Raw genomic sequence first — 23342 nt, 5'->3', positions numbered from 1 at the left:
GGCTGAATAGCCTGAGGCTGTCTTTCATGGAGCATTAGAGGCTGAGGGGTGACCTTATAGAGGTTTATAAAATCATGAGGGGCATAGATAGGGTAAAGAAACAAGATATTTGCCCTGGGGTGGGGGAGTCCAGAACTAGAGAGCAAAGGTTCAGGGCAAGAGGGGAAAGATATAAAAGTGACCAAAGGGGCAACGTTTTCACACAAAGGATGGGCATGTATGGAATGAGCTGTCAGAGGAAGTGGTAGAAGCTGATACAATTGCAGCATTTTAAAAGGCATCTGGGTGGGTAAATGAACAGGAAGAGTTGAGAGTATGGGCCAAGTACTGGCAAATTAGACTAGATGAGATCAGTATATCTGGTCGACATGGACAGGTTGGATTGAAGGGCCTGTTTTTGTGCTATATATCTCTATGACTCTATAACATGAAGCATTACGAGGAGAAAGCAGGAAAATGGCACTCTGAGCTGCTCATTGGTGAGTCAATGCAGATATAATAGGCCCAATAGTCTCCATGTGTATTATTTATTAAAGACTAATTTTCAACATTTTACATGCACAAAAATAGCATTAGTTAACAATGGTTGGAAAATGACTCAAGCAAAACATCATTGAGGATTAGTGCCACAAGCAAGATTTGTGTTCCAAATATATTCAATTGATCTTTCTAAAAAGTCATCAAAATTTAAATTTAATTTCAAAATAAACCACACATCTTTAACTTATTAAAGCCAGAACATATAAAACAAATGTATTTAGAAACTTAAACCATTAACCTAATATCTTGGTAGAATAATGGTTATGATAGTGGATTAGCATGGTTACTCAGAGACCTGGACACACACTAATCTAGACAAGAGTTTGAATTCCACTAGAACAAGCCAGAATTTAAAAGTAAATTAATTAAATAAAACCTAGAGTAAAAAGACTAAATTATTGGATTGTCATAAACTGCCTGAGACTTCAGAACTATAGCAACTGTGATGAACTCAAACAGCTAAACAATTCTCTCAGTTCTAACAAAAAAATTTGAAAACAGTAAAAGCCAGATGGACCACCCATCATCATACAAGACACAGAACACAACAAATAGCCAAAATCTGCCAAAACCATGGGGGATGCATTTGTGCAACAGAACTTTGGTAAAAATTACTACCACAAAGACCTTGAAAAGTCCAGTCTTCTCAAGTTTATCCATCATGCGAGGCACAGCTACCATGCTAAGTACAAAAGATTTACAAGAGACCTAATAGCTCAAAACTAGACATCCATGAGTTCTATCAGATGCAGAATTGTAATTCACCACATTGTATAATATTGTAACCCAGCATATCTCACTCGCCAGGAGACTAATCTTAGAGTGTAGCAGGACATGCCAAGAGCAACACTTCATTATCTACAAATCAGGTGCTTCTCTGTTGAAGTTGCAGCACAGGACTACATGCATGCTGACAGGAGAAATAGTCTGGTGGCAGCAGAATTAAGTGATCCAATCAGCAAAAGATCATATGAAAGCTCTGTTGTCTTGCTACAGGTGGACAATTAGATCACTAATAGGAAGAAAAGGCTCAATTTACAACAGCGAAAACAGTAGGAAACGTTTCTAAAAGCAATTAAAAATGCTGAACAAATTACCTTCACTGAAAACAAAAACACACTGAGCAAGATCTATTGTGCTTACTCAGCAAATTGGGGTAGTTTCAAAATTAAATGAACCTGTAATATAATACTAAAATGAAGCCAATCTTTATGTTTATCTATTTTTGACTGTGGACTGAGATGAAAAAAAAAACGGTTTTAAAACCAAGGATTGCTGAAGACTTACCGCATGTTTTTTTCAAGCAAGTAACCTGACACTGCTAGGCACTGCTGACATAGCAACTGGTTCAAACAGGAACGAGGAGGAAAAACTGCAGAAAAGTTAGAGTCAAGAATGTGTACAAACGGAGATTCAACCCGCAACAAGTAGCTAACTGGTGTGTAGACTACCAACCAGTTATCAATGACGAAAGCTTTGTTGCCTACCAAAAGTAGGTAATTGATTCTCTTGTACATGAAGAGCTTGGGCTGTGAAAAAGACTGGGAGAACCCTTCAGATCTCTACCAGCTCAGGTCTCTCTGGTTCTCTGCAGTACAAGTTATTCTAGACGAATAAAACCTTCTGCAGGTGCTGCAAACTATGACTTACAGAAGGTCTTTGACTTACTAATTGGTAAATGTGAACCAACCCTGTGCCTCCAAAAAAACTACTAAAAGCATGCAGAGGAGGAAGGCCAAGAACCAGCTGTGAACAGAGACCACTGAACTGCTTTTCTAGTTTCCCCTTCATTTTTTACAAGCATAGTCTTAGAGTTTAATTAGAAAAGTTACACATTGATGGTTCATATACGTTTACCTGCAGCTAGAATTTATTTGTAATTGCAATTCTTAAGTACAGAAACCTGGTTCATGTTTTCTTAACATGAGTCTAAAGGACAAGTAAATTGGGTACTATGCATATTCTTAAAACCATTACTTTTTGTGAAGACTCCATGAATCGGAGGGACTGATTTCCAGCATGCAAACCCATTGAGGCATGACAGAAAGAAAACATTATTAAGCCTGAGAATTGGACTAGTTTTAAAAAGGAAGGCCAATAATGCTGCGGGGGGGGGGGGGGGGGAAATGGTAGAATAAATGGGAGGGAGTGTGGGGATGAGGGGGAGGTAGCTGAGAATGTAGTAGGTAGTTGAAGGTGGATCTGACCAGGGAGTCGTGAAGGGAATGGTCTCTCCGAAACGTTGATAGGGGTGGGGAGGAAAATATATCCCTGAGGGTGGGGTCTGCTTATAGGTGGCAGAAGTGGTGGACGATGATGCGATGTATACAGAGGTTGGTATGGTGGAAGATGAAGACCAAGGGGATTCTGTCCTTGTTGCATTGAGAGAGGTGAGTTTCAATGGCGGGGGTGTGGTAAGTGGAGGTGGTGTGCTGGAGGGTATTGGCAACTATGTGGGGGGGGGGGGGAAATTGCAGTATTTGAAGGAGGCCATTGGGATTGTTAATAGTTGAATTAGTCATCCTGGGAACAGATGCAGCGGAGGCAGAGGAATCGAGGATAAGGGATGGCGTTTTTACAGGAGGCAGGGTGGGAGGAGCTGTAGTCCAGGTAGCTGTGGGAGTCCTTGGGTCTGTAGTAGATGTCTGTGGTCAGCCAGTTACTGGAGATGGTGATGGAGGTCTCAGATGTCTAGGTGAATTTGAGATGGGGGTGAAAGGTGTCGTGGAAGCACCAGTACAGTCATCAATGAAGCAGAGGAAAAGCAGGAGATGGTGCTGGTGTAGCTGTGGAAAATGGACTGTTCCATGTACCCAACAAAGAGGCAAGCATAGCTGGGGCACATGCCTATCCCTTTGGTTTGGAAGAAGTGGGAGGATTGGAAGGTGAAGTTTTAAGGATGAGGACGTCAATGGAAGGATACTGGTTGGGACAGCGTGAGGGGAAGAAACAGAAGGCTTGGAGGCCTTTGTCGTGGAGGATAGATGTGTACAGAGACTGGGTATCCATGGTGAAGATAAGGTGTAGGGGACTGGGGAAATGCAAGTCTTGGAGATGGTGACCCGAAAGTAGGTATCCTCAGTTTACAATGTAACTTTAACATTCACGTCAACTTAAAACACTACAAAGTTCTGACCAAGAGTATCAAAATAAAACTGATACCTGGGAAAAAGAAAGTCCTGCTATGCCCATGATACATAATGCTGGATAAAGACTTGTCAAAGTGTGGATGTACCCAGCATATTTGGAATGATAAACAGCACATTCAAGTCTGAAAGGGTACATCAAAATAATGTAACTTTTTCCATCGTGGGAACGTTGTCCCTGTAATATTTTCATTTGTGATTTTAAAAATGCATCTGGTCCATTTTAAACACTGCAAAATTTAAATCTTAATACAAAGAGGCATTTTGATTTTCAGAAGACAATTATGTTCTCTAAAGGTTTTCAACAGTTTTTCAAATCAATTTATCCCAATCTAATTCAGAGATATTTCATCTTAATCAACTCTTAACCCTTTTGCAGAGATCCCCCAACCTTCCCAAATATTTCCAGTTTGTTCCTGCATCCCTTTAAGTTAACCCAGGAAACTCCTATCTTCTGTTCAAATACTACTGTCCTCTTCACTTCAATTTGGGACCTTCGGTCCCTACAACATAGTTCCACTTTTATTCAAGTTGGCAATCTTCACCATCTCTGCACAAAGTAATACTTTCCTTCTAATTAGATCATGACCCATTTCTCAACCTTTACTTATATATCTCCCCAATCCAAATCAGTGGGTCTGAGCTTTTACTCCATTTCTTTTTCCTTGCATTTCCAAAATCAATTTACTCTCCTCATCGCAACTTTAAACCTACCAAAGTCCTGGAGAAAACTAAAAGGATTATAGTTATTACATATTCTAAGAATGTGAGATAACCTGGCACACCACCAAAACACACACATAGCATATCCTGGGATAATGTGTCTAACTGTTAGAATTTATACCTTGTAGGATAGCAAGCAAACATCAAATTCATCAAATCACAGAAACTTTCAAAAATACTTTTAAAATTGGATTCTTTCGTATTAACAGGTTTACGACATGCAAATATTTCAGAAGTACACTGATCTGGCTTACATGCAATTCCAGAACACACAGGTTGATAGACCCAACTGCCCTCTCGGTAATTAGGGAAAAGCAATAAATGCTGGTCTGGCCAGTGACGCCCTCATCCCATGAATGGATAAAAACAAAATCAGGTGCATACATATTGAAGAATTTGTTTTTAAGATGACAATAGAAGAAAGGTACATACAACTAATCATTGTACAGCACTCACTGTGTTAGCTAGCTCCAAGTAACTGCCACTCATGGGATGGCTTAAGCTTGAAGCCTGTGCCAAGAGTTTCTGCAAAGCGACTTGCTGATCCAGGCTAGCAGCTCCACACTCTAACAGTTTCTGAAGCACTGGATGACTATTATGTAGTTCGGGACTCTGAAGGTCTCGAGCTCCAGAATCATACTCCCAGCTCTCCCTGGCCCCTGACATGGCACCTAGGAAAGAAACAAAAAAGGCACTTTATTAACTTTGAAATTAAAAGTGCATGCAAGAACAACACATTTGTTAAAATAAGCATAAATTTGAATTTTTAAAGAGGAACTAAGGACTAAGCTATCATGGACGGAGTAAGTATTAATTCACAGCTCAAATGAGAAGGTTTTCTTAAAGTAGCGATTCCTCAAATTGGGGACTGAAGTGAAAAAACAAAGGTTATCAAACATTTGACAGTTATCATGAATCACATCAAATGTTCAGTGTAAGAACTAAGAGAATACTGTTTAATGAATAAGACAAGTAAACAATTAATAAAAGCAAAATACTGTGGATACTGATAAGTAAAAAATGACTTTTGGACCATTATATAATGTGCACATAATGTCAATAAAGTTTAGTATATGCCAGCATTTGCATTTAACCATCTTAACAAACTGGACAGCCTTAAGATCCTCCTCACACATACCTCCTTTCAAACTTTGCCGGTCATTTCTCAATATCATTCAAGACTAAAGATCAATTTTGCAGCTTTTAGCCACTGGGGGTTGCTACACTCTTTCACACTTAAATGTCTCCTTTTGTCTTGATACATATACTGGATACAATACATAGCTGTGGTCTCACATTATTGTATGGCCCAATCACAACTTCCTCTACTGATGTTCAGCATGCCATTCACATACTATCATCTTTGCCTAAAGATGCTCCACAGTATTTGAAAATATTACTCATTAAGTGTTCCAAAACACAATCTCCTTTGAGAAGGGAAAATAATGGGAGTGACTAAAACGTGATTGATTTAGAAAAGACGACGACCAAAACCACAAACTTGATGTTTATTTCAGTCAGACTGACTTCAAACAAGACATAACTAGGCATAGTAAATTGGGATAAATTGGTAACAGATACGTTGTACACAGCAGAAGATACTCATTAGAACCATAAGATATAATGCAAGACCAGTGCGCACACCTACAAAATTTTCCCATCAAACTGGTCAGACATTTATTACACACCTCTGGAGCAGGTGGGACTTGAACCCGGGCATGTGGTTTCTGGAGTAGGGATACACCAATGTGTCAAAAGTGGCCTCCACTTTCAAGTTAAATTCTACTAGTGAAGACAAGCAACCTCGATCAACAATTAAGGTCAGATCTACGACTCTTTACTTCAATTTATTTTGTGGCAGCTTCATGGAGTATCTACTGATGTTACCTAACTAAACTTCCAAAAGGCATTTCATTGATTTTTCTCCTTAAACGTTCAGAATTGACAGCAATCTAGGACCGCAACCTATTATTTTTGATAATGATCTTGCTATGAAAATGTGAGTGTGAGTGTATCATACCTTTAAGAGAGTTAAAAGCTAGCAGTGACAGCACTACGTGTTCCCAATAAGATACAATGTAACATATGGCCCAGCTACTGGGGTAGCTAGGGTAACTGATTACAGTGGTGCTGGAAAAGCACAGCAGATCAGACAGCATATCAGAGGCCTTATTCCCGATGAAGGGCTTTTGCCCAAAACGTCAATTTTCTTTCTCCTCGGATGCTGCCTGACCCTCTGTGCTTTTTCAGCACCACTCTAATCTTGAACTCTGATCTCCAGCATTGACAGTCCTCACTTTCGCTCAGGTTACTGGTTGCCTGGAGACAAAAACAGATTCGAATTAAGCCAATCAGTTTAAATTACATCCCAAAAAAAAAATACCAAATTCCAATCAAGTTGGAATTTAGCATATTGACAATCTTAAAAGCCAATGACACAATCCAATGCTTTGGGGTATTAGATCAGGGAATAATTAAACAGTTGGGAGGAGAACTGCCAAGTCACCAGCATGTAAAGACTACCTGAAAAATAGCCCTGTTAAAAGGTACCTTTAAATCGATGATTAACCTGTGAAGCAGACTCCTCAACAAGGAAGATTGGAACACAGAAGAACCAAAAGCTGCCTGGTTTTGAGACAAGAAGTTTTGTTTTGTAAATTTTAAATCAGGGGTTTTATTGGACTAGTATTGTAGAGGAGAAAGTTAAAGATAGGTTAGAGAAAGGAACTGTAAATAGTTGCTAATTATTTACTAAAGTATAACAGAGAATAATTAAAGTTGTTAATTTTTACTTTAAGGTTTTACTGATTGCTGCACGGGTTTCTGGTTTAAATTAAGCAGGTGGGTTACCCAGTGTAGTAACAACCTACACAAAAACAGTGGAAAAAGTTGCAGAAGGTGTCATTGCTAAATTTGGCAACAGGATGGACACAAGTATATAAACTGGGGTAGCGGTAATCTAAGGGGCAGGTGTTCTTAGATTGTATTCAGGAAACTTTTGACAACAATATCTGTAAAATCAACAAGAAAGCAGACACTGATAGACATGATTTCTGGGAATGAGGTGGGCCAAGTAGATCAAGTAACAATGCGGAACAGTGATCCCAGAGTCATAAATTTTAGGATGATGATGGAAAATGACACTGGTCAATCCAGAATAAGAATAATTAACTGGTCCAGAGAGCAGACATCACTTGAGCAAGAACAGAGTTGAGTCAAAAGTTGGTGGGAACAAATTATATCTGAACCACTGCATTTATTGTGACGCAGGTATACCCACACTCCAAAGGGTGAGCATTTCATGATTTTGATCCATTGAAAATACATTTCCAAATCAAGGTGATTTGTTACTTGGATGGAAACTTGCACATTGGTTTCCCAGATGAAATGGGGATGCCACAATCTCCACAACTGAACTATAAACTTCCTCACTTAAACTGACCTTCCTCATCTGTAGTTATTTTGAGACCCAAAGAACTTGTTTATATAAATTAAACTTTAAATATTTGACATTTGTGCTAGTCAATTGCATAAAAATCAGTTAATTCGTCTTACATGGTTTGTATCTATCCCAATGATGTAAAATGACAAAAAATATATATAGAAGGCAGTGCTGCTTGCTGACACAAAATTTTGTATAATTCAAGATGGAGGACAGGAAAAATATGTAGCTGTAACACCTGCTTTGTTTTGAGGTATTTTAGGTGTTGGAGGCGATTTATTCAAATTCCAGGAGCAGCAATTACTATTTTACACGCTGTTGCAATTGTTTTGGAACTTTGGAGAAACAACAGCATCTTTAAAAGGGAGAAAGACAGACAAAGGCAGCGAGCACATGATCTATAAGAGATAAGAGAAAAAGAAACCTACTAACTAACACAGCAGTGAATCTGCACAGTTACTGCCTTTGCTAATTGAATTCATGTATCGCTGGACATCGGAGTGGGTCTAGGAAAACTTAAACAGTGAAATTCAAAACTGATCTTGGAGAAAACTGTTTGGGAGAGGTCACAGCACAGAAACAGATAAGTGAATAGTTTTAAGTATAGCCTTGCTATAAATCTACAATAGTGAGTATAATGGGTTCTTTCTTGATTACATGTTTTTATTTGGATTTGCCGCTTGATTAACTTTTAAAAATATAAGCCATAACTATTAAGTTAGCCTGGAACAGTGTTTTGTAAAGCAATAAGACGGTGCTATTTTCTGGATCTGTAGATTAGGAGGAGCAAAATTGCCTTGAGTAGAGTGATATGCTCTTCTGTCAGACGTGGGAGTTTCGAGAGAGTTTACAGGTTACTGAGGATTATATCTGCAATAAATGTTGTTGATTGCGAATCCTGTCAGATCAAATGGATTGGTTGGAATGACGGTTAGAGGCAATAAGGAATTTACAGGAGCTAGGGGGTGTGATGGATGGCAGTTACAGGAAGGGAGAAAAGGCAGATCGTCAGGTAGATGGGTTAACTCCAAAAATGGTAAAAGAAGTAGGGTGTGTGCGCGCGCACGTGCGCGCCAACAGTCAGGAACAAAGCATACAACAAGATTGGATTGATGAATGAAACTCCATTTATTTCAATTCAAGAGGCTAATAGGGAAGGCAGATGAACTCAGAGCATAGTTAGGAACATGGGACTGGGATATCAGTCATTACAGAAACATGGCTCAGGGATAGGCAGGAGTGGCAGCTTAATGTTCTAAGATACAAATGCTATAGGAAGGATAGAAAAGGAGGCGGGGGGGAGTGGCGTTTTTGATAAGGGATAATATTACAGCTGTACTTCGAGGCGATATTGCTGAAATACATAGAGGGAATTTATTTGGATGGAACTGAAAAATAAGAAAAGGACAATCACCTTATTGCGATTGTATTATAGACCCCCAATAGTCAGAGAGAAATCGAGAAACAAACTTGTAAAATTCTCTCGAAGAACAAGAGGGTGGTAATGGTAGGAAATTTTAACTTTCCAAACATAGAAGGGGACTGCCATAGTGTTAAGGGTTTAGATGGAGAGGAATTTGTTAGGTGTGTACAAGACAATTTTCTTGTATGTGGATGTATCTACTAGAAAAGGTACAAACCTTAACCTACTCTTGGGAAATAAGGCAGGGCAGGTGACTGAGGTGTCATTGGGGGAGCACTTTGGGGCCAGTGACCATAATTCTATTAGATTTAAAATAGTGATGGAAAAGGATAGACCTGATCCAATGGCTAAAGTTCTAATTTGGAGGAAGGCCAATTTTGACAATATTAAGCAAGGACTTTCAAAAGCTGATTGGGGGCAGATGTTCGCAGATAAAGGGACAGCTGGAAAATGGGAAATCTTCAGAAATGATACAACGAGAGCCCAGAGGCAGTTTATCCCTGCTGGGTAAAAGGAAAGGCTGGTAAGTGTAAGGAAAGCTGGATAACTAGAGAAATTGAGGGTTTGGTTAAGAAAAAGAAGGAAGATCGAGTGAATCCTGAGAGTAAAAAGGCAGTAGGAGTAGACTTAAGAGGGAAATCAAGAGGGCAAAAAGGGGACATGAGATAGCTTTGGCAAATAGGGTTAAGGAGAATCTAAAGGACTGTTACAAATACATTAAGGGCAAAAGGCTAACTAGGGAAAGAGTAGAGCATCTCAAAGATCAGCAAGGTGGCCTTTGAGTGGAGCCACAGGAGATGGGGTGGGGAGGGAAGAGATACTAAACGAGTATTTTGCATCAGTGTTTACTGTTGATGAGGATATGGAAGATATAGAATATGGGGATACAAATAGTGACAACTGATTGTTGGGCCCTTTACTGAGATGTATGTATCATAGATAGTCACAGGTGAGGCGCCGGAAGATTGGAGGTTGGCTAACATGGTACCATTATTTAAGAAAAGGTGGTAAGGACAAGCCAAGGAACTATAGACTGGGGAGCCTGACTTCAGCGGTGGGCAAGTTGTTGGAGGTAATCCTGAGTGGCAGGATTTACACGTATTTGGAAAGGCAAGGACTGATTAGGGATAGTCAACATAGCTTTGTGTGTGAGAAATCACGTCTCACAAACTTAATTGAGTTTTTTGAAAAAATAGCAAAGAGGATTGATGAGGTGGACGTGATCTATATGGACTTCAGTAAGGCATTCACCAAGGTTCGCCGTGGAAGACTGGTTAGCAAGGTAGATCTCATGGAATACTTGAGAGAGAATTAGCCATTTGGATACAGAACTGGCTTGAAGGTAGCAGAAAGAGTGCGGGGAAGGTTGTTTTTTCAGACTGGAGGCTTGCGACCAGTGGAATGTCACAAGGATTGGTACTGGGTCCATTTCTTTTCGTCATCTATATAAATGATTTGTATATGAACATAGAAGATACAGTTAGTAAGATTGAAGATGACAGCAAAATTCAAAGTTTGCGGACAGCAAAGAAGGTTACCTCAGTTTACAACAGGGATCTTGGATCAGATAGGCCAATGGGCTGAGGAGTGACAGATGGAGTTTAATTTAGATAAATGTGAGGAGCTGAATTTTGGGAAAGCAAATCTTAGCAGGACTTATACACTTAATGTTAAGGTTCGAAGGTGTGTTGCTAAACAAAGAGACCTTGGCGTGCACATTCATAGCTCCTTGAAAGTGAAGTCGCAGGTAGATAGAATAGTGAAGGCGGTGTTTGGTGTGCTTTCCTTTATTGGTCAGAGTACTGAGTATAGGAGTTGGGAGGTCATGTTGCGGCTGTATAGGACCTTGGTTAGGCCACTTTTGGAACATTGCATGCAATTCTGGTCTCCTTATCGGAAGGATGTTGTGAAACCTGAAAGGGTTCAGAGAAGATTTACAAAGATGTTGCTACAGTTGGAGGATCTGAGCTTTAGGGAGAGGCTGAATAGACTGAACTGTTTTCCCTGGAGCTTCGAAGGCTGAGGGATGACTTCACAGAGGCTTATAAGATCATAAGCAGCATGGATAGGATAAATAGACAAAGTCTTCTCCCTGGGGTGGGGGAGCCTAGAAAATGGGTTTAGGGTTTGAGGGGAAAGATATAAAAGGGACCTAAACGGCAACTTTTTCAAACAGAGGGTGGTGCGTGAATGGAATGAGCTGCCAAAGGAAGTGGTGTAGGCTGGTACAATTGCAACATCTACAAAGGCATCTGGGTGGGCATATGAATAGGAAGAGTTGAGGGGTATATGGGCCAAGTGCGTGCAAATGGGACTAGATTAGACTGGGATATCTGGTCTGCATGGATGAGTTGAATCAAAGGGTCTGTTTCCATGCTGTACATCTCTCAGTCTATATCTATGCATGCACACGATTCAGACACTGTACGCTGTTGATTCATGTGCAATGTCTGCACTGCACACTTTGAGAGCTGACATGACACAAACAAGACAGACAGAAGAGAGAATGGATACAGCCTGTACCCCTGCCTAGATTGGCCAACTCTCTCCACCTAACCATTCCCAAGCCACCTCTAATATTCACAGCCACATTTGTTCCTGCGTATGTGCATATTTAAGTGAAAATAGCATGCATGCTTTGTGGAATCAGCAAACATTGCCATATTTAATCCAGTAAACAAGCAGGTAATCATTAGCTCCTTAAACACACATTTCTGCAGGGGCTAGAGGTCAGGAAACTATAGTTAGACATAAACATTCTGTTAAAATTAGTAGTCTATCTTATTGAAATTAATTCCAAAATCACAAAGCACAGTAACTAGCCAATTCAAATCATGTTTTAAGAACATTAGTTGAAATTACAAGAGTTGCTTTATTGTTGCTTAGTCACACCGAACTTAAACACTGCTGAAGAGAAAAAGTCGAAGCTTTTCATCTTGCATCATCAGGACTGGAACACAAGAAACAAAACTCAAAAAGGCAAGAATTTTTGCAGCATAAAGAGTGTGCTGCTGGATTAGACCGTGGAGATGCAGCAGGAACTGTTAACTGCCAATTTTAGTTAGCAGGAAGACGTAAACCACACTGGTAAACTGATTGGTCAGGCCACTGCCATAGGGAATGCAGCAATGATTGAGAAAAGATTCACAGATTGCCAATGAGAAAAGGTGCAATGCTCGGACAAATTCCTTCTGCCCACAAAGAATAAGGTCCTACACATGAATACAAGTAGCTTTGTACACAAAGAACTAAATCATAACACAAGCCTGCCCCAATCTTAAACATCCAATGAAATTTTTTGCACACTTGGGATTGTTCAGTAAATTGTTATGCAACAGCAGACTCACATCTTATGCTGGATATGGTGTTCTGAGGTTTGCAAGCATGGGCTGGCTGAGTACAACTGGCATACAAAAGGATCTTTTACTGTTCCATATTTCAGATACAGACATTTCCTTAATCTGTTGACTACAAACATCCCTAGCACAAGCCCTGTTGGCAGTCAATGCTAATGAGATACTCACATTAAAGAACTAATAATTATGGTAGAACGAGAATGTCAAAGTGTAGTATTATATTACATCCATGACATTCACTGATCACTGCAGCGTATGTCATGCATAGTAATTACATGGCAAATTCAACTCAATGGGTCTTTCAATGTCACACAGAGAAAGCTAGAAATTATGCAAAGGTAAAATTGAACTTTTTCATTTATGTAACCTACATACCAAGGCTGTTATCACTGCTAGTTGGCCATGAAGCTATGCGATCACGCAATTTTCTTATTTTGCAAGATTCATGTGACTTCACTGAGAGTTCACCTTCTTCCTTTCTTATTTCAGATACCAACTGCATACGGCAGCGTGCAAAATCCTCAAAGGAGATTTTCCCATTCTCATCTGCTCCCAACTGATGCATAATCTCTGCTACAGATTCCTCCATGTTTAGTTGCCGACATACCATAAGCAAGTCATTCCTAAAGAGAGATAAGCAAAGAAATATCACCAAACTATCACATCCTTAAATTTGCTGTGAACGCTGACATTGCCACGTGCAATATTGTTGAGGAATAAAGTGCCATACCAAAAAAAAGTGTTCCCATAAGATACTAGTAACTTTCTTCAGAAATCACAGCAACATAATATATTAAAGATCTTTCTTCTGTTTGGTTATAAACCCAAAGTGATAGCTTCTACTCAAATATTTCACAACATTACGTTAGTGTACTTCACACATTTTGCAATCCCACCTAGCTTTGTATAGTCAACAAAACCATTGACATCTAAATAATTAATTACAAATAGCCAAGGGCCAGCATTAGCCAATTAATGTATGCTAATACCTCTACATCACCCAACTGCATAAGCCCTCATCTTGCATATTGGCATTTCGTGTTATAACTCAAAACTGTTTTGCAAATTCAGATGTACATCTAGTGTTTCCTGTTTATCCTACAAGTTACATCCTCAAAAAAGTTAAATCTGTCAAACCCAATTTCCCTTCCATAAATCTCTGTAAATTAAACATTTTCTGATCATACCATAAGTGTATTTTCAAGGTTGCCTCAATAATAGATCTTAGCATTTCTCCAATTAAACTCAAGGCATTCAAACATTTAAATGTGTCTTCATAACTGATCAAAGTTCTCAGTAACAAATTCGGTTAAGCCAAGTTATATTTTAATGTATATATTTTTAAAATGTAATTTGGTCCAAAAGCTTTTTTTTAAAAAAAAGACTCTTTCCTCCTAAAAAGTGATTATGTTCACCTTTTAGGGGATAAAACACAGAACAATGGAAGACAAAATTATTCAAGATGCAAAACAAATTTTTGCAGCATAGGCAATTGGTATTAAGAACAAGTGCCATATGTATATCTAATTTTATTAGTTTTACATCTTTTTACATCATCTTTTAAGAGGCAACATAAACCAGGAGCTCTGTCCAGCGGCTGAATGAAATTCAACAATGGACGAAGTAATAGTTGGTCAATTTATTAGACACTAAACATTGAGGATGAAAATGGTGTTTTGTGTGCCAAAAAAACCTCTCCAAAATCATGGAGTTACTTAATTGCTCCATATTAACAATCATTCATGAGTGATTACTATTTTGAAACTTAGTCAGCAACTAAAGCAAAAACTTCTAGACATAATCACAACAGTCCATATCAGTTACTTGATCCCTCGCACCAAGATATCAAGACGACTAGTAAAACATGCATGGGCTTCAAAGCTGATGCTGAGTCCTAATGAGATTATAGCATTTAGAAGCTAACATTAAAGACATGCAAAAAACTGGATTTGACAGCCTGGTTATAAACAATGAGCTTACCTCGTTCACCGGTATTTAGAGTACAGCAACTCCATCCCATGAAAGGATGACAAACTAATCCTAACTATATCCCATTGTAGTCTATAAAACCACGAGACAAAGGAGAAGTAGGCTATTCAACGAGATAATGGCTGATCTGGTATATCTGAACACCTTTTGCCCATTTTCTCTCTTGCTGACTAAAAACAGGCTCACTACCATCATATCGATCTTAAGTGGGTGACCCCTTGCATCCCCCTGTTTCTCCTTGTGGGGGAGTCTAGGATAAATCTCTCTGCATCTACCTGACTAAAAGGAAAGTGCCCCGATGCTGGAAAAAAAACCTGAAAGAATTGCAGATGCCATACATCAGAAACAAAACAAAAATAGAGATTGTTGGTAAAACTGAGCAGATCTGGCAGCATCTGTGGAGAGAAATCAGAGTGATATGGCAAATATGATGCTAATACCTCTACATCACCAAGCTGCATAAGCCCTCATCTCGCATATTGGCATTTTGTGTTGTAACTCAAAACGGTTTTGCAAATTCAGGTGTACATCTAGTGGTTCCTGTTTATCCCACAAGTTACATCCTCAAAATAGTTAAACTTGTCAAACCCAAATCCTGATGAAGGGTTCCTGGCTGAAACATCAATTTTCCTGCTCCTCAGATGCTGTTTTTCCAGCACCACTCTAATCTTGACCCAAGCTGTTGGTGTCACTCTGTATTGTAAAGCATCTGCATAGCAAATTGAGCTAAGCAACCAACAAACAACCACAAAGTGAACATACGCTGAAAAGTACTTCAAACTTTTCTTTAGCAAGGAAGATGCTACCAAAAACAGTAAAAAAGTGGTTGAGATAGTCAATAAGCTAATACTTGACAAACAGTAGGATGCTTCAAAGCTGAAACGTCATTCAGGCCAGTGTCCTGATATGCAACCCATCTGGCCTGGATAATCTTTAGCTTTGATGCAACCGCCTGTTTGTCAATTATTAGCTCACTGAGTATCTCAATTATCTTCACTTTCACTCAGAAGCAAGTATACAGGAAGAAACCCAGGAAGTCTGCATGTAAGGAGACTTTTATTAACATTTAAACTATTTTTATTTCTTTTTTCCCTCTTATTTTATTCTAATTTTATTTTCATTTACTTACCTCTTGGTGAAGAGCTCAGTCAGAATGACAGCATTTATGAGTAGGCCCAAAAATGCGGATTCAAGTAGGCTTAGCAGCCCAAACTTATGGCAGCAATGTTGGAGGAAAGTTTGGGTTCCCAGTAGCTTTTGTTGAGGCAGTCCTAATGCCGGCACAACACCACATTCATCTTACCATTTATTGGTGAGTTGTGACAAGAAAGGAGCTCCTGGGAGGCTGCTACAATGGAGAATGCCCTGGGAATCCAGCCATTCCTCATGATTGTGTCAGCAGCAGTTAAAGACAAGGTGGGTTCAGTCCCAGATTTTCCTTGACACTTGTGCAGTGTCTTTACAGAGGGATAGCGAGTCCAGTCTGGCCCGGGATTCCTTTGGGCGGCTTCACTGGCAGCCTTGGAGTCCTTTTGGCAGCTTCAGTGGCTGTTTTCGTCAGTGGACTAGCTCTCCTTGTTGCGGCCTCAGTAAGTCCGATTCCATGTGGTGTTTTCTTCAGCATTGTAGTGAGTCCAGCCCAGGATTCCAACAGAGTTCCTCGAGCCCACAGCTGTGAAATGGACTGAGTGGACTTAGTCTTAAATTCTCTTTGCCCCCCCCTTTTTATTATATGGAAGCACTGTTATTCCGAACTTTTTATCTCATTTTTTAAATCTACTACTATGATACAGTATAGATCTTCAAAAGTACTGTTGGATGTTTTATTTTCCAATTTATTTTCCTAAGAATTCATACTCAAGCATCTTTACTGAGGTACCTTTAGTATCTAAGAGGGCACCATTAGTGACAAGTTGTCAACTTTTCACTGTACTCACGTAAGTACATACGACAATAAAGGTAATTCAATTCAATTTTTTGTAATCAATCTGATGTTATTACAGACCTCTGGAACAGGTGGGACTTGAACCCAAAGCAGTAGTGATGCATCCACTACACCACAAGCAGCCCCAAAAAGGGGAATTTAAGACTTTCGTCATTAGTGTTGTGTGTCATCTGTTAATAACTATACATCTGTAACTATAATCAATTACTTGCATTAAATAGTGATTCTTGTTGAGTACAGTAATCTGGTCAATGCTTCTATCAACCTGGGACTGAAAAATCAAGTAGATCGGGATTTTCTTTTAAAAACATTAACTTTTGTGACAATACTGTACTGGGAATAGTGGAACTTGATTTTCAGCTCACTACCCGGTGAGTCATGATGCTGGTGTTTTTATACTGTTTAGAAAAGGAGACAAGAAGCAACTGGAACAGATTGGAATGCTGCCCAGAGCAAAAAAATAAAGGGACTACTAATGATGGGGAAGGAGGGATAGAGATTTAAAAAGTGCATGTAAATGAAAGGTGTAAATTGGAGAAAATTGGTCTGTGTTGAGAATAAAGTTAACAAGACAATCAAAGCATGGCTGGGAGGTTGGTAAATAGAGGATAGAGGTTATGCTGTAACATTGTGAACTCAATGTTGAGCTTTCAAGACTGAAGTACTGAAATGGAAAATGAAGGATGCTCAGGATGAAAATGTTGGGACAGAACAGGGTGGCTTACTGAAATAATTGGGCCCGCAAGGGCTGACCTGACCTCCCAGTCAATGCCCATTTCAATTCCCCTTAGATACTAAAGGTACCTAGGTAAAGATTGAGTATGAATTCTTCAGAAAAATTAATTTTAAAAATAAAATGTCCAGCATTACAGATCTTTTGACATGACCATCGTCGGCCTCCTCCACTGCCACAACGAATGAGACTGCAAATTGGAGGAACGACACCTGACCTTCCACCTAGGCAGCCTATAGCCCGGAGGACTCGACATAAAGTTCTCCAATTTCAAGTAACCTCCCTTCCTATCCCCCGACTCCCTTTCCAGGCCCCCTCCTCCCTCCATTCCTCTGACTGACCCTTCCTTCCAGCTACCAACCAGATTCATTGCTCCGATCAACCAACCAGGGCATAGCCTGCATGTGTTCACCTATCATTACCTCACCACTCTGCCCTATGCCCACCCAAAACACTCCCCTACCCCACCCTTTTATCTGCAGCCTCCTTTACTCCCTCACCTCAAATCTTGAAAGGTTATACCTGAAGTGTTGACTTCTCCACCTCCTTATGCTGCCTGGCTTGTTGTGCGCTTCCAGCCTCCTGCCTGTCTATTGAAATAGGAAGCAACCGCAACCATCATTCCTAGGCAGAGAGGAAGGAATTCCACAAACCAGACACTCAGTCTGAGTTTAGTCTTGCCAATGTAAGGGAGATTGCATTGTGGACAGTGAATATAGCAGATTAGATTGAAGGATACAGAAATAAAATGTGGCTTCAGTTGAGTTTTTAACCTTGGAAACTGAGAAGGGAGAAGGTGAAAGAACATGTGATACATCTTGTGAGATTGCACATTCCATGGAAGTTGAGGAAATAATGGGAGTGACCCAAGAGTGGATCAGAGTGTCACAGAGGGAATAGCCCCTGCAGAATGCTGATATTGGAGGGGAGAACATAGTATATTGAGGGCTTCCTGCTGAAGGTTATGGAAATGCAGTAGGTGACCCTTTGAATTAGGGATTGATGGTGGAAAGTGAGGGCAAAAGTGCAGGAAATAGGTCAGACATGCTTGAAGGCCCTGTCAACCAGGGAACCGAGGAGCAGGGAGTGTGCCCTTGTTTCAGGAAAAGACAACATTTCTGAAGCACTGTGGTGTGAGGTGACTTCATTTGAAGAGATACAATGGAGAAAAAGAAACTTGGAGAATTGCAAGAAACAGGGTGAGAGCAATTATGATCAAAGTAACAGTGACAGACTTTGGGCTTTTAGTGATGCCGGTAGACAAACTATCTCAGAAATGGAAATGGTGAAGTCAAGGAAGAGTCAGAGATTGGGTGACGGTGAGAGAAGGATGAACATTGGAAAACAAAACAGAAAACTTTTTCAAATTCTGAAGGAGGGCAGGAAGCAACAATGACATCACTGATGTCTGGCAGTAAGAGTTGTGGGTGCAATTGTTGAAGAAAGTTAAGTGAATTAAAGGCAAAGTTATTCAAACTGAGAACAAGCTCAGCATGGCAAAGGAGGGGTGTAGTGGTGAATGACGACTGTTCAGGCCTCACTTCAAGAAAAAAAACAACAAACTTTCAGACAATCCTGATTGAGGATGGACACGTTGAGGGCCAGGAAACTGGAAATAGTAGAATTGACCTAAAGTGAAAGAAAAATCACAGCAAATTAGAAAGGACTGAACAAAGTGGCCAGAAATATAGTCAAGATAGGAAGAAATAAGTTCAGTAGGGCAGAAACAGGGTAAAGTGATGGGTTTGCCAGGACAGTCCTGTTGATAGGTCTTGGCAAGGAGATACAAGCAGACAGTGTGGGATTGAAGGAAAGATAAGACGGGAAGCTGTGGAGAGGAGATCTTCAAAGTAGGTAAGATGGCCCTGGTCTAATATTCAGTGGCGACATCATCGGGGCAGATGGGAGGAAGCATACAATTGGGGGCTAAGAAGGGGTGGGGATGGGAAGGTAGGTGGGTAGGCTATGGGTGGATGCAAGTGGGAGGTAATTGTGATAGGTCGATGGGGAGGGTGAAGTGGATCAGTAGGAAGAAGGATGGACAGACAGATCAGATCAAGAGGACGGTGTCCAGTTGGAGGATTGGATGTGGGATAAGTTGGGGGAGCGGAGATCTGGAAACAAGTGAGGATGTTGTTGATGAAGTATGTTGTACCTTTCTTCCTCCAGTAGTCCCAACAAAATAAAAACTACCTGCCCCTTTCAGTTTTGGAGAAGAGTCATATTTGATTCAAAACACTGATTCAATTCCTTCCTCCAGAGCTCCTGCATTTGAGTTTCTTCAGCACTTCATTTTACTTCAGATTTGCAGCATTTGCAAAATTTTGTTTCTCTGAAGAAAAGCTTTTAAGTAGCAAGCGGTTAGGATCCAAAATGTTTTGGGAACATGGAGTCAAATTCAATCATTGCTTTCCAAAGGAAACTGTGTGGAGTTTGCACATTCTCCCTGCATCTGGTGGGTTTTCTCCAGGAGCTCCAGTTTCCTCCCATAGTCCAACAATGTGCAGGTTAGGTGAACTAGCCATGTTAAATTTACCCAATGTACAGGGATGGTTAGGTTAGGTTAGGTTAGGTTAGGTGCATTAGTCAGAGGTAAATGTAGGATAGTAGGGTATGAGAACGGGTCTGGGTGGGTTACTCTTCGGAGGGTCAGTGTGGACTTGTTGGGCCAAAGGGCCTGTTACCACACTTGTCAGGATTCTGTGATTCTAAAAGAAAATGCAGAGTTTCAGGGAAAAGGCAGAGAAGTTGCTCTTGCAGAAAACTGGCATGTAATAAGTCAAATCTCTCTGCCTGAGCTCTACAATGATGCTCAGCATGGCTACCGTAAAGTTACTTCTACAGTTTCAGCTTGTCAGTAGTTGTGTAGGTTGTTTGACAATACATTCTGTTCTCTTCAATGAACTATGTTTATGAATACAAGAAATTAATGCATCACTCGTTATCAAAGTGTTCACAAATGTTTTTGATCCAGTTATACATTCCTTAAAAAGTTGACAAAGAAAATAGCTTTCATTAAACAAAGTTGTGTCAACCTCATGCCATGTATTCTTCGGGGAACATTTTGCAGTTCAACAATTTCATCCTACTGGATACAATTCAGGGTCTATTTTCATCTTGGGAGTAATTTTTACTGAACAGTTCTGAATTTTAAACACCCATAGCCTTTACTCTGATCTAGATGAATTAGTAACCCTCACTTGACTTATATGAACTTCCTCACATCAAACATCAAAAAAACTCCCCGTGTCTGCACGAGTTTCCTCTGGGTGCTCCAGTTTCCTCCCACAGTCCAATAATGTGCAGGTTAGGTGAATTGGCCATGCTAAATTGCCCATAGTGTTTGGTGAAGGGGAAAACGAATGGGTCTGGGTGGGCTGCACTTCAGCGGGTCGGTGTGGACTCGTTGGGCTGAAGGGCTTGTTTCCACACTAAGTAATTAAAAAAACTGAACTGTTTAACTGATTTAAACTGCACATGAAGAGGCAGGGATCAATCAAGGACAATCAGCTTGGTTTTCAGGACAGTCATTACTGGGGGCCCTCTTGTGGCATAGTGATACTGTCCTGGACTGAGACATCAGTCATATGACACTTTGATCTTATACTGCAAATTTTGCATCCTATGATCCTGATCATTATTTAACAGTTAGAAATCACATAACACCAGATTATAGTCCAGGTTACCTGACGAAGGGGCAGCGCTCCGAAAGCTTATTCTTCCAAATAAACGTGTTGGACTATGACCTGGTGCTATGTGATCTTTAACTTTGTCCACCCCAGTCCAACTCCGGAACTCCACGATGTTTTTGACCTGCATAGACTCGATGGGCGGAAAGGCATTTTTCTGAGCTGCACACCTCGGACTTTAAATCTCAAATTTTAAAATGCTATGAGCCGCTAAATTCAGGTTATTGGCATTCGTATTAGTGGAAACGCTAACATCAAGGTTCTCCAAAGATTCCTACATAAGAAACACTGCTTTTGGGTTCTGAACATAAAATTGCAAAGTTTTTGAACCTGTAAAGACCATGCCCCATCAGCCAGATATCGTAAACATAGAACCAAAACAAATCCACACAAATATCAGCTAAGAACACGAGTGGAAGCATCTTCCACCTGAAAACTTGTCCTCAGATGTACACCATAAGCTTTGTTTATGATTTGACTCTGTTACAACATGCGCCAGACGCAACGTTTCCAGACTATTCATGTTTCTACAAATTAAAACGCATCAACTTCTGAAAAGTTTATTCACTCCTCCCCCAAGTGCAGCAGCAAATGAGGCTCAAGTTTACAATTACGCATAAAGGAACGTAGTTAGACCCAGGTCCCTCCTCAACATTGCAAACTATTGTTTGCAGCCTTTTAAGATTTCCCAATTATTCACCAAAACCGAAGCAATGCGCCCTTTCCCTCTTCTCCCTGCCGCGAGGCAATTCTTGTAACTCGATCTGCTGCGACCTACCTGCTGATGTAGCCGTCACCATCCCCATCACAAGTCTGAAAGAGGCGCTTCATCCTTTCCTCCTCACCGGTACTTGAAGTGTCACTACTGCCGCTGCTAGCGCTCACCGCAGCCGCCATCTTCTCTTCACCCGGCCCCCAAACACCGCGCGTCACAATCAAACAACGCGCGCGCACCCGCACGAGGACTGGGGTTCCAAACGGGAATTGCACGCGCTAGCCCCGTCCGATCCAGACTCCGGCCCCGCCCCGCCCTACTCCCGAAGTGACGATTCACCTATCCGTTCCCGAGTACCGCCCACCCGCCGGCCAATCCGCTAATCAAAGTGGGAATACCGCCCACCCCACTGCACAGTCACCAATCAGATCTCGGATTCTGCCCACATGCCCGTCAGCCACTTCACCAATCAGAATCAGCGGCCGCCGAGAGCACGTTGCGCATGCGGAGAAGAGTCCTAAAGTTGTTCTCGGATGCGTGGATCTGTATTTATTGGAAATGTCACCGGGATGTACAGTAGGACCAACTTCTTAGCCAAAGAGGAAGAGAGAGCACGAATGTGTTTGACTGTAAATGATTAAATTGTCGTTTCTTGTTCGGCCGCAGATCTCTCGCTTTCCAAAGCTCAACGTTTGAGAGTTTGTCTATACTTGTCAGTTAGATCCCCTGCGTTTATCAATGGTGTAAACTGTGTGCGAGTCAATGGTTCTTTACTCGTCTGATTTAATCTGTTGTTTCTCCTTTCCGTCGGTTTTAATGGTGTTTCGTTTGTATTTCTCTTCGAGGGTAATTAAGAGTCAATCACATTTCTGTGCATGTGGAGTCACAAGCCAATGAACCAAATGTTTTATTCCCCCGACAATTGGCAACGGATTCATTCTTAATTCCGAATTTCATTGAACTCGTATAACACCATCTGCCATCACCTGCACACACACACCATAAAAAAAGAAAGGAAAAAAACAACACCATCTGCCATAGCAGAATTTAAACCCAGGTCTCCCAGAACTCCGATAATACTCTTAGACCATCACCAACCCTTGCCAATAAGTTGTTTTCTTCCAACCAATATGAAATAAACAGCGTGGGAAACATGACTTGAGAAGCATGTAATCGCGTAAATTCCATCCAAGGAATTTCAGTTGAAGACTGAAGTTGAATAAATACCGACACTATACCAATGTTAAATTTTAAGGAAAACAATTTAACACTTGTAGGATTGATGACAAAGAAGGGCAGTGTGAATATTAAAAAAAGAAAGGCTACACATGTGGAAGTAAAATAAAATTAACAATAAAAAGGACTCTAGAAGAGCTCTCAGGAGCCATAGTATTACTGTATGCAGCATGTTCACTGAAGTGGTCATATCACAAGTGAAGAATGAACAGGGGATGGGTGACCACCAGACAGTGTAAAGGAAAGCAGGCAGTGCAGGAGTGCCCAGCTCTCACAGATGTATCATTTTAAATACTGTCGAGTGGGGAGTAGAACTTCTTAGGGCATAGTAGTAGGAGCCAAGTTCATGACACCTTGACTCGCTCTGCTGTACAACAGAAGAGGAAGAAGAATCGCAAGGTTATA

At 40.6% G+C, this 23342-nt stretch overlaps 1 protein-coding gene across 1 annotated transcript in view; it reads right to left on the bottom strand.

Moving 5' to 3' along the window:
* The window catches only part of mcc (MCC regulator of WNT signaling pathway), a 161603-nt gene extending 139662 nt beyond the window's left edge, over window positions 1-21941 (bottom strand). Inside the window, exons 1-3 of the mRNA XM_060837473.1 lie at window positions 21765-21941; window positions 13006-13253; window positions 4866-5080 (exon numbers count right to left, since the gene is read on the bottom strand). Of these exons, the coding sequence (XP_060693456.1) occupies window positions 4866-5080; window positions 13006-13253; window positions 21765-21883 (582 nt within the window). The 5' untranslated portion in view covers window positions 21884-21941. The remainder of the gene's footprint in view (window positions 1-4865; window positions 5081-13005; window positions 13254-21764) is intronic.
* Between the last annotated feature and the right edge of the window lie 1401 nt (window positions 21942-23342).

This window comes from Hemiscyllium ocellatum, chromosome 2 (assembly GCF_020745735.1).
Source record: "Hemiscyllium ocellatum isolate sHemOce1 chromosome 2, sHemOce1.pat.X.cur, whole genome shotgun sequence".
Taxonomy (NCBI): Eukaryota; Metazoa; Chordata; class Chondrichthyes; order Orectolobiformes; family Hemiscylliidae; genus Hemiscyllium; species Hemiscyllium ocellatum.
The sequence above is the reverse complement of the archived record's forward strand: the minus strand, read 5'-3'. Positions and strand labels throughout refer to the sequence as shown.